The 11,950-nt window shown below is 42.9% G+C and overlaps 2 protein-coding genes across 2 annotated transcripts in view; one reads left to right on the forward strand and one right to left on the reverse strand.

Annotated features, from left to right (window-relative positions):
• Window positions 1-4,614: 4,614 nt before the first annotated feature.
• HINT1 (histidine triad nucleotide binding protein 1) lies at window positions 4,615-8,440 on the reverse strand. The gene is made up of 3 exons (XM_026046599.1): window positions 8,298-8,440; window positions 5,741-5,845; window positions 4,615-4,959 (listed from the first exon to the last, which is right to left on the reverse strand). The coding sequence occupies exons 1-3, from the start codon at window positions 8,406-8,408 to the stop codon at window positions 4,795-4,797; spliced, it is 381 nt and encodes a 126-aa protein (XP_025902384.1). The 5' UTR covers window positions 8,409-8,440; the 3' UTR covers window positions 4,615-4,794.
• A 1,538-nt stretch (window positions 8,441-9,978) lies between these two features.
• The window catches only part of LYRM7 (LYR motif containing 7), an 8,208-nt gene continuing 6,236 nt past the window's right edge, over window positions 9,979-11,950 (forward strand). The window contains exons 1-2 of the mRNA XM_026046587.1: window positions 9,979-9,999; window positions 11,039-11,111. Coding sequence (XP_025902372.1) covers window positions 9,997-9,999; window positions 11,039-11,111 — 76 coding nt within the window. The 5' untranslated portion in view covers window positions 9,979-9,996. The remainder of the gene's footprint in view (window positions 10,000-11,038; window positions 11,112-11,950) is intronic.

The raw sequence follows: 11,950 nt of genomic DNA on the forward strand, positions 1-11,950 counted from the left end.
TGTGTACGAAGATCAGGTTAACCAACATCATATGTGTTCATAAATTCTTCATAGCGGTCACTTTTTCCCCTCTGCRTGAAGTATTTCCATATTTTTCACTTGTACTACCAGCTGAGAGAAGGCAGTCTCTCTCTTTTTTTTTTTTTTCTGGAACCTTTAAAGACCTCTTTAAAAAGACCTCTTTTAATCCTCAGAAAACTTGTCCTCTGTCCTCCTCACAATGAATGCATCCTCTAATGTATCCTAGCAAAATTTCACTATTCTATCCTACGTTTCTTACTTAGGAAAAGTCTTGCTTGTTCTCCTTCTTTAAACCACCTTCTACACTTAGAGAAGCCTGTGCTTTAGGCTTGGATCCAAGTTCCTTGCTTCTGGCAGATAGCTGAAGGTACAGCACACTACACTTGAAAAGAGGATATGGACTTTAACTCCTTCACACGGCGCTGGGGCATATACTAGGCAGTTGAATTTAATCCCTAAAAAAAAAAATCCCATGTGACAAAACAGAGAGAAAACAAGAGCAACAGTTCCTTTTTTACCCCCCTGATTCTTCAAGTCTAGCTATGAACTGTCTAAAACACAGCAATATTATAGCTTTGGCAAAAGAAAAATCATTGCTGAAAATAACAATATAACAGTACTATGATTCTGGCAAGTTTATTATAGACATTCTCTGTCTGTTAAAGGATACAGGAAATTACCACTGCAAGCCATAATCATATAAAAGAAAGAKTAACATAACATTCCTGAAATGTAAGATAACTCACAACATGCCAAATCTGGAGCAGTTACTGACATGGAGGTTTGAAGAACTGTGTTTGTGTGTGGTCAGCTTGGCTCACAAGCAAGCCTGGACAGCTTAGTACCTAAAAGAACATACCTCAAACCTAAGAGGTKTTTGCTAAAACTCAGTCAGCGACTGGTATTTTAAAAACAGGCATAAAGGTCATGTGTCTAGTCTATCTCTTGGCCACTCATCAGATGACTTCTTGGGGCGCTATACAATTCTAAGCCTCAGAACCTGGACACACTCTGGTTTGGATGTGAGGCACTTCTCTCTGCTCTGCTAGTGTAACAGTTACTCAAAGCTGAGCAAAAATAATAAACCTGACCTGGCATTTTGCACCCTGTATTTGTTCCTTGTTCTGGGGTGCTCTGACCTGACCATCTAGTCAGGTCCTTTAACGTGGTTCAACTTCATTCCCTCCAGTTAGCAGATGCAATTGTTTTACAATGCAATTTCTGCGCAGCAGAAAGTTGTTGCTCCTACCTTTTTCACTATCCCTGTAGATGTTACCTTGACTGTGTCTATTACAACAGTGAGTAGCACAGACCAATAAGGACCTGCTGGCAAAGTTAACCTGAGGATCTAATATCCATGATACATATATTTCAGGATCTTGCTTTGGGTTCTTCTGAACAGCTCTGGTTTAGACTCATGGACCAAATGCCCATCTACGGCCAGAATACCCTGACATGCACCTTCCAGTTCATTCAAATAGAATCCAGTGCTCAGTCCCACACCACTCCAAAAATACAAATGAAAATGCAACCTGGAGATTCACTTTGTAGAAGTACTTCCAGATCCAAACTGAAATGCTAACATAGACACATCCCTTAATTATCCTGTTTTTTAAGCCTTAGAAAAGTGGAAAAAAAAAATACCCACCTTGTTCATGTAAGCAACAATCTTTCTGTGGTAACATCTTTTAACACCACATTCCTTTTCCATGGATCACTCTTGAATAAGCATTTATTGACTCCGGTTAGGAGCAAACAATGGTGATCTGCAGCGTTATGAGGATGATGAGGAATCTGGAATATCTGCCCTATGAGGAAACACTGAGAGAGCTGTTCATCCTGAAGAAGAAGTATACAAATACCTCAAGGGAGGGAGTGAGGAAGATGAAGCTGGCCTCTTTTCAGGGGTGGCCACTGACAGGACAAGAGGAAATGGCCACAAACTGAAGCACAAGGAACTCAGGAAAAAAATTATTGATAGTTAGGGTGACAGAGCTCTGGAAGAAGATGACAAATCTACCTTCTCTAGAGATGTTCAAAACCCATCTGGATGTCACCCTGTATCACATGCTCTGGGTGTCCCTGCTTGAGCAGGYGGGTTGCACTACATGACCTCCAGAGGTCACTTCTAACCTTAATGATTCTATGACTCTATGCAGAAATTCCTAATGCTTCTACCTCAAGAAACCCTAAGCAGTAAGAACACTTACCAGGTACATCAGGGAATTTATATACACACAGAACAGAGGTATAAACATCTCAGTAAGCAGACAGTCCAAATGCAATTTCAGAGAGACACAGTACATTAGTTTCCGTCCACTTCAGGTAAACAAACACCATATTCTGTCCAGAAAGATTAAATAACAGTAAAGTCCTCGCATTGCTTTCAGGCTCCCACCAGCTAATTAATGTGATTACTTAAGGAATTTATCACAAGAAATGAAGATATATTTCATCAAGCATGTCAGAACCCTCAGCAATGAAGTGCTCAAAGGCAGTACAGGATCACCTTGCTGTCCAATCTCTACCCACCTCCTGTTTTACTTACATGTGTGCATATATACATATATATTTAACAGAGCACTGCAACAAGTCGCCAAGAGAGGTTGTGGAGTTTCCTTCTCTGGAGATCTTCCAAACCTGCTTGGATGCAGCCCTGTGCCACGTGCTCTGGGTGTCCCAGCTGGAACACTGGGGTTGGGCTAGCTGATCTATAMAAGGCCCTTCCAAAGCTAAGGATTCTATGATTCTATACATACAAATATATATACAGTAAAGATAGATGGATGTACTGTAGTTAATGTATTTCTCCTCAAAACTGCGATTAGGACATCAGAAGACAGAGCGGCTGTACCACAAAAGCTGTTTTACCTAGCTGACCGGCAAATGAGGTAAAACTGCAGTTTAGGCAGAAAGGAACAGGCGTCAGGGAGCTTATTAGCAACAAACGACAGGGTCTTTTCAAGAGATGAAGAGGACTAATACCCCTCAGCTCTCCCATATCCTCAAGGCTCACTGGTCTCCCGGTCATAGACCRGCAAAAGAAAATCATCCCACAATTATATTTCTCCCGCACTACGCTGACAATTGTTTGACAGGTGTCTTAAGTTTAGCCTTCRTAATAACTGATTTTGTCTTTACTTTTCATGGTACTGCTAAACACAGGCTCAAACTGAAACAAGCTGATTAGCAAGCTCACCTCTTAATTGTGAACGAGCGTAAGCGATTTTTACAGTTCKGCCCTCACTAAGAAACACTTACCTTCAGCTTCCCTGAAACAGGCAACTCTGCAAGCTAGAGGTGAAGTCACCAAAGCTTCAACTGTCACTTTGCTTCCACATGCCTTGTTTCTTAAATCATACAGGACCCAGCTGTGTAGCAATTAATTTCATTATCAGTCACACATTAATTCACAAATACCTGGGGTGGCATAAGGCACATATATAAGAGCAGATATCAGAGAACTAAAATCTGTGCACACAACACGTGCCCTTTCCCACATTTGGGTGCACAGAGCTCATTAGCTGCAGCCACCAGTACTCTCAATTTTACCTCCTACATTAAAAAACAGGACTTAGGCTCACAAGCTTCCCTAGACACAAACTTTCCTCTGCCCCCACTGYCCCTGCTGGTTAAGTCTCATTCTTAAAATAAATGTTTAGCAGCAGCTCAGGGATGCTCTGCCTCTGAGGAGCTGGGTCCATTTCTACACAGTCCACTCAGAAGCACAGTCCACAGGCTACCACCTTTGGAGGCATAATTCTGCTCCTCCCTCAACTACACACCCTTTAAACGTACTTGCTAGTTTTTACTCTTATGTTCAGAACCTTAAGAATTTCACAGCAATTACAAGCCTAATGAATTGATATGTCTTTGTCAAACTTATGATTTCTACTGAGATAGAAGGCCTTAACTGTTCACCTACCACAACTTTCTGTACCTCCAGTGTAGTGTCTAGAAAAGGGTGCTCAAAATATGACAGCTTCTCTTAGAAACTTGCCAAAAGGCTTCTAAGTAAAGGTTTCCATGAAGAAAAAGCCCCAAAAGTTGGTCATTCAGTGCTTTTTAATTCAAGTAGAAGAATGGCTTGTTTACAGCGGCACTTCACTGTTGCATTTAGTAACACTGAGAAACTACTTTTGCCTGATGGAAGAACAAAGTCTCCCCAGCAAAATCCGGGATTTAAAAACTTACCACACTGTAATGTACTTGCTAGGATGAACTGAGCATCTCAAGAGGCATCACAGCTTAATACTTCTTATTTTAAATCCTCACTTCTGCCAAAATCAGTATGCAGAATACCACTGTGCTATGAAGCAGCACAGCTGTCCTTAAGACCTACTGTCTTCTATCTTTCAGAGAAGAAAAAATAGGAAGGAAAATTGGTTCTATGTATGTTTATGTCATACCTAATTTTTTTTCTTTCTGAAGGACACAAAAGATTAGTCTCTAAACAGTTCAGTTTTCAAGTTTTAAATAACTGGGCAAATGAGTAGCTATGAGCATTGTTCTTAGCAAATTAAAACATTCTACATAAAATGGTATTCCCTTGAGCATAAGTCACAGAATGTTTCCATCAGAAAGACACACAAGACATGATTCCAATATGCTTTATTTTTCAATTGCTATTCAGAGATTTTATTATCTTTCAGACACACATGAAAAAAAGGTACATTAACAGTGGCTAGATTGATGAGCAGTGTAATAAATCTGTTTGGTGGTGGTTTTCATACATGCAGTAACTCTTGTGGTGAAAAAAAAAAAAAAAAAAACCTAGCCAGGAGGCCAGCCCAACTGACGACCACCCAGAACATGGAGATGTACATGATAGACAGACTGCCCACCCTCAGGCCCTTCATTCACAACCATCCGGAATCCTTTGGTCAGGCCCAGGTTAGCAGCACACTTCTTGCCAACAATCATTAAATGCCCAAGAAGCTGGAGGAGAGAAAAAAAAGAAAAAAAAAAAAAAAAGGAGGGGGGAACCACACACACACAGGGGAGAGAGGGGGGAAAAGAAGGAATGAGAGCAGAGAAAATTCAGAGAAGCCAGTTAGCTAATTCCTTGCAATTCAACCACTGCTCTCCAAATTGCTGTCTGTCTGCAACCAACACTTTCCAAGTAAAGCTACAAAGACTGATTATGCATAAGACAGGAATAAAAAGAGCTATGGAATTCTTTCAAGCTAAGCAGTAACGGACTATAAAATAATCACAGAAGCTAAATTTGTCTCAGGGTTAAATCTCCCACTACTGCTTCAGACAGGGTAAGTAATTCTGCTAGAAAAGAAACTTTATGTTGTCTTGCAAGGGTTTATGACATCTTTGAACTTTGTTTTTGTAGTTACTAATTAAATATTCAGCATCTCTCAAACAATTTGCCCCTTCGCCTCTGCCCAAGCCCTATTCTCCACATGAGAATTTATTGTAAGCCAAAGAGGTATCAGGCTGTATATCATATTTGCATTATTTTTTTCACTATTTTTTTGCACTAAAAATACACACTTAGATGTGCATTATTTTATAACTACTTTGTCCAAAAAATTCCATTGCTGTTATAAGCTGAAGGCAAAGTATTATGTTGTCAGAAAAGCTGAAATAGCTTACTTTGACTCTTTGTAGTGTCAAAGAGGAAAAAAGAGGATGGGGAAAGAATCTAGTAGATTTTGAGTKAATTACACGCACAGTTTGGCATATAAAAAGCTTCCATAATACTTACAGATTCATCAGAATCTTCTGCTTCAGATAACCTGACAATTGGCTTCTTAGGAACCACTAGAAAATGTGTTGGAGCTTGAGGTGAGATATCATGGAACGCAAGACACTAAGTGGGGGAAAAAAAAAAAAAAAAAAAAAAAAGAGTAAACTGTTAAATATAAAGTATCTTTCTCAGAAAGCAAACTAATCAAGTCAGCATAGTCCAATAAACATATCCTAGAATTACAGAATGGTTGAGGTTGGAAAGGGACCTCTAGAGATCATCTAGTCCAAGCCTCCTGCTCCATCAGGGACACCCAGAGCACGGGGCACAGGGCGACATCCAGGCGGGTTTGGAAGATCTCCAGAGAAGGAGACTCCACAGCCTCCCTGGGCAGCCTGTGCCAGGGCTCTGGCACCCTCACAGGAAAGAAGTTCCTCCTCATATGCGGATGCCTAAGTATAATCAGATAGCTCAAAAACAAGCAAAGATGTTGATTTTTCTTCACATTACTGAAGTCCCCACTTCCAATACAAAAATACTTAACTACAAAAACTTCTGGTGTATACACAGAACATTGATTTTTTGAGTGTATTACTTAAAAGTAGTAACATTTTCAATGAAGAAAAATAGCTGCACRATTTACTGTTTTCTTATATACATAAGAATGAACAGAGTTGGCTATTACCACATGCGAGTAACATATCAGCTGATCATACATCTCCAAATTGAGAAAAGGGTGTCACTGAAAGAGGAAGTAGGTAACAAATAATTTTATGGAAGTGCAAAGTCAGGAGCRATCAGAAACTGCATGCAGCAGTCCATCCAGTCGCATTACACCAATCTCAAGACAAGCATTTACCTACAGAAGCAGGATTCCACAAGGCATGTGATGAGGCCAAGAAGTTATGTGGGCATTTTAGAGATTCCAGTGTAGAAAGAAGTAGAAGAGAAAACAAAGGGGGAGGGAAAGGGCACTACGCTGTTTATGCAAGTGTCCAGGCACAGAAACAGAACCTGCTGCTGCAACAACCACCATTCAGCAATGTCCATGTGGTACCAAGCACTGACTCTGCTACTGCTGACCAGCAGGGATTCCCAGCCTGCTCATAAGACTTAACATTAAAACCTTTTGCAAGTCATGGTCAAGTTATGCCCCAAAGAGCTTACAGTTCTAGTACATAATTTAGAATCCTCAGAATATCTTCAATTTTCTTATCTTCTGTGGTCCACAAAGACAGGAGACAAATGACTAAGCTAAGTTAAAGAATTTAACAACGTACACCAGTAGCAAATCAATTTCTATGGGGGCAAAAAGAGCATAACTTTGAACAAAAGCATAACCACGGGAAGCCTGTGAATGCACAATAACAACCTTCATTTTGGGGCGTTTTGGACACTTTTATTTCAGATGCAACAGCACTGATAAGGCTTAAGTCCACAGAAACTTTGTACTTTTTGCATTTCCTTTGCACTGCATATCAATTAATGATTAATTAATCTTCATTACATCTGTCCACATAGGATTTCCTGTTAAAAGTACAGAGGACCTCAGTGCTTTAAACTCAGAATACAGTGATTTAAATTCAGTCACTACAACCAACCAAACCAATAGTTCCAAGCTCCTGCATATTTTAAATTAAACTCAAGTCGGAGACTGCAAGCGATTAGTCTTTCAGAAAACACTCTGGATCCACAACACTCAGAGCAGATTATCTACTCCCAGATCACTCAACATATCAAAGTTGGTAGCCTATTTCTCAATCACGCACACCGTTGAGATTTCATTGCTATAATCAGCACAGCTATGAAAAAAAAATGTTTWAAAAAAAAAGTAAATTTCATGAACCTTTATGAACAAAAGAAAGTACCCTGTTTTGTAATGCCATAAAGAAGGCTTTTTGGGGGGATGCAGTGCACACCTCCAACATTCAGGCGGAGAGATGGCAGCTRTAACACTACTGCAATGCATTTAAAGAAAAGTGCACTTATCGAAGAGATGCATTGTCATTGAGAGCACAAGAAATCAGAAAAACAGCACCTTTCAATAAAACCATACAGTTTTACATACTATGCATTAACCTTACTTTCAAAATGTTCCGTATTAACTAAAAAAAGTATAATACTATCTACACCTATCTATATATGTATATCTACATTTCGTAAATGACCCGGACATTTTTTTTCTCAGAATCAAACTGGATCATCCACTTTCTGGCGCACTGCGCTCCCTGAGCACAAGCAGATTTTTCAAGCTTGCTTTTTACACAGCCCCACTTCTCTGCAGGCTCCAGACCAGAGGCGTWTGCGCGGCCCCAGGTGGGGGATGAGTCACCTCCAGCACTAAGGCAGCAGCTCTTTGACACGCCAGTGTGGAGTCTCAGGCATCAGCYACAGAACAGGGGGCTCAGCGGCGCCACGCGGGAGCCGCAGCCGCAGCGGCCGCTCCACTCGAGCTCCCCGGGACTCCCGGCCCGGCCTGAGCGCGGCCCCAGGCCGCAGCCCCCCCCTCCCCGCGCCCGGCGACATTTTGGGGAGGCGCGGGAAGACGGCCGGGCACCGCGGCGCCCGCGCGCACCTGCTCGTCCTCGTAGATGATGTTGGCCGGGATCTCCTTGCGGATGATCTTGCCGAAGATGGTGTCGCCRCCGGGGCGGGCGGCCTGCGCCTTGCTGATCTCGTCAGCCATGGCGRCCCCCACGCCGCCGCTGCCGCCGCCTCAGCGCTGCCCGCCCTGGCGCCCCGCCCCGCGCTCATTGGGCGGTGGGAGCCGCTGCGCCTTCTCATTGGACAGACCGACTGCCCATTGCGCTGGCCCCGCCCAGACGGCGCCTGCGCCCTCGGCTCCGGGGCAGGAGGCGCGGGGGAGGGGCCCGGGCGACCGTTAGGGGCGGCCGTTGGGGGCGACTGCCATGGCGGGTGTGTTGCTCGGGCCCCGTRAGGCCTGGGGCGGCCGTCGGGAGCATCCCCTTGTGGCGCAGGAGGGCGGCTGAGCGGCCCAACGAGGGCAGAGCCGGCGGCCTCGGGAAGGGGATCGCGGCCCGTGCACAGGGGGTGTGAGCAGGTGTCGTGAGTGAGRCTCGTTGGTGCATGCTCAGGGCACTCATGCTTCGCACCGAGTACAATTCTGGCTTGGCAGTGTATTGTCCCTCTTTAACTACTCCACAGAGGCATGCCTAAGTCTTTCTGGAGTTCACTTGGATTCTTACCTATCAACTTCAGCAGCACTACCAACAGGATAACTTTCAATCTTGTCTGAAGTATGGTTTCCATAAAAAAAGTTATTTCCTCTCTTGAAAAAAAAAAAAAAAAAAGTTTCAGATCAGTTGTGATTGTTAAACCTTGATTATACCAATGTGAGAATTTTTTTAATAAAAATTTAAATGCAGTTGGACCCTTAGGGGGAATAAAAGGCAGCAGTGTAATGTGAGCATGCTGGTTGTAAACCGTTGGCTTCATAATTCTCTGAAATCATGACGTTTTGGAAAGAAAACTAGTAGTGCGCGTTGTATTTTGTGTCATTCACAGTGCAGCTGCAGCAGAGTCTGGCCCTGGATTTCGCCAGCTCGAAGTGAAATGTTTTCCCTCGAGGAGCAGGAGGGGCAGAGGCCGCCGCGGCTCCCGCCCTGAGGTCCAACACGCAGGGCGGAACGATGGTGGCGCCAGCGCGGCCCGGGGGAGCAGTACTGGCAGCGGCGCCGCAAAGCTTCTCCACGTCTACTTCCGGTAACGGCGCTGTTGTCCCTTCAGAAAGGAGGCGGTCACGTGCCTGGGACGGCATCTCCCCATTGGCCATTGCTGAGGGCGGGGCTCCAGCAGCGGAGGCGGCGCGGCYGCACCATGGGGAGCCGCGGGCAGGTGAGTGCGGCGCGCATGCGCAGGGCTAACGGTCGCYGGTAACGGTCGCCGCGTGGTGGGGGAAGGATAGCGGGAGCTGCTCGCCAGAGCCTCAGTAGCCGCTCCGAGCTGGGGGACGTGTGGCCCCTCTGAGCGGAACGGCTGGCCCCAAGGAGGGCGGGTGTCCACGGCCTGGAGCCGCCTCCCGGGAGGCGGAGCGGAGTCTCTGCGGAAGGGGTGGAGAGGAGCCCTGCGAGGCGGGACGGGCGTTTGTCTCATTACAGTAAGAAAAGGGCAAGGGAGAAAATGTGCTGTCTCTTCTGCTAACGTTTGCTTGTCAGGTCGTGTTCTAGGTCTTCCAGAATTTACAGAAGCTTTTAGTGAGGAAACGTTCTCCGTAGTCCTAAGTGTCTGTGAATGGACTAGTTAATCTTCTCAGAATGGTCTGTGATCTAGAAGTATGTCCTCAGTAGCAGTGTATTTAGTTAGAAACTACAGTAGCTATTAAAAGGCATGTTACTCATTGAAGTAAAGAAATGACAAATTTGAATTCGTGGCTATTTTAAATTTTTCTGGAATATTGTATAAGTGGTCCCTTGCATTACTGCATTGTGGAAGCYCTGTTGACCTGGAAGATGACCTGTTGTTACTGTCTTATGACATCCTCCCTTCAAACCACTCATGTTGTGCTTGTACACTTGTAGATGGATTGTCATAAGGTGTAGTCAGCTTGCAGCTGAGATGGCAGTTAAGAACTTTGCTTGAAAAAAAAATTGTTAATACCTGTTGAGAGTAGTAGCTTTCAGAGAAGCTTCTCATCTCTCTCTGTCACTGATTGATAGTTTGAGCAACGCATCTCTCACAGCCTTTCTGTGGTGTATTTATTGGCTGCTCTCTCATGTTACGACTCTTTTGCTCTTAGAGGCCAGACCTGTTTGGATCTCCAACTCACAGATAACAAAGCATGCTAACGGAGGACATGGCCATTTTTTAGATACAGTCTGCATCTTTTCTGCTTTCCTCCTAAGAAATACTGAGAACATTAATTGTGAGAAAACAGTATAATAGTTGATGGAAATACTTGAAATTGTGTCTTTTACAGGTGCCTAAAGTCATATGGAAATTAGTTTTTATTTATTTTTATATGTATATACACACACATATATATAAATATAAAAGCATAAGAAATATGTTTGCATGAATATTTTTTTCAGGATTAAATTCCTGTCATACCAAATGATTATATAGAAGCATAATGACATGTCTTGCATATCAGATGAATGTGAAACATGCCAGACTGATTGCCTRTATTTTTGATTTCCTTAATTTCTGGCTTTGTCTGCAAAGTTTGTCTGCAAAGCAAACTGCTTTGTCTGCAGATTGTTTCACCAGGAATTGAGACACTGTATCTGAGAAACTGATTTCCACTGATKCCAATTGTATCTTGTTAGCAAACATATTTTGTTGATGTTTTGTTGACAGGTTTTGAAGCTTTTTAAATTGCTACACAGAACTCGACAAGAAGTTTTTAAAAATGATACCAGAGCCCTAGAAGGTAATATATTTCTGTTATGCGGTAGTCACTCTCCTTGTCTCTCTGTTTTTTTCTTGCATGTTAGATTGCTTAGATGTTTGTTTGCTTTTTAGTACGTTCCATTATTGTGGCTATGAAGACTTGATAGGGCCTTTAATCAGTTCTGTGAAAAGTTATGGGGATTGCATGCATGTTGCCGAGTTTAACTTTACCATTTTTCCCGTGTTTTGTTGTGCGAGTGCACAGCAAAGACAGACAACATGAAGTCATTAAAGCTATTTTACCCTATTAACAGATTCTATAGTGCTGCTGTGAGGGAGAGTATATTAATTCCTATTTATGGAAAAGGAGGAAGGGAAGAGGAGGGAGAAATTAACATTCATTCTGTTTTTCTGCTTTACCAAATATTTTTATGTATGTTATGCAAGAGAGAAGGAACTTGGAGGTACTAGTGAAAACACTAATGTGTGGTAGGCAGAAGAATATAGTCAGGAAAAAGATATTCTTAAAATAATCTTCCTTTCAATCACTGCCTGCCTTCTGATAGGCAGTCATTGAGGAAATGTTTGTGTGTCCATATCCAGACATCCTGTAAGTTGAAACAAAAAGCTCATTGTTGTGTCATTTTTTTCTTAAGTATCATATTACAAAAATATCGTTTTTGGGGGAAGACTTGATGATCTTTCTGTTTTTTTTTTTTTTTTTTTGACTCCTCGTCTTCATCTTCTTCAATGAACTGCTTCAATGCCGACAGAGCATGCTTACCTGTGCTAAACATTTGACTTGCTCCTCTTTATTGTGGTCGCTGTTCAGGGGGGTCAATATAGTAATAGAACCGTAATGGGGTGTGTATGTTAATT

The sequence above is a fragment of the Nothoprocta perdicaria genome, unplaced genomic scaffold (assembly GCF_003342845.1).
Source record: "Nothoprocta perdicaria isolate Ctin4 unplaced genomic scaffold, notPer1 scaffold_45, whole genome shotgun sequence".
Classification (NCBI taxonomy): domain Eukaryota; kingdom Metazoa; phylum Chordata; class Aves; order Tinamiformes; family Tinamidae; genus Nothoprocta; species Nothoprocta perdicaria.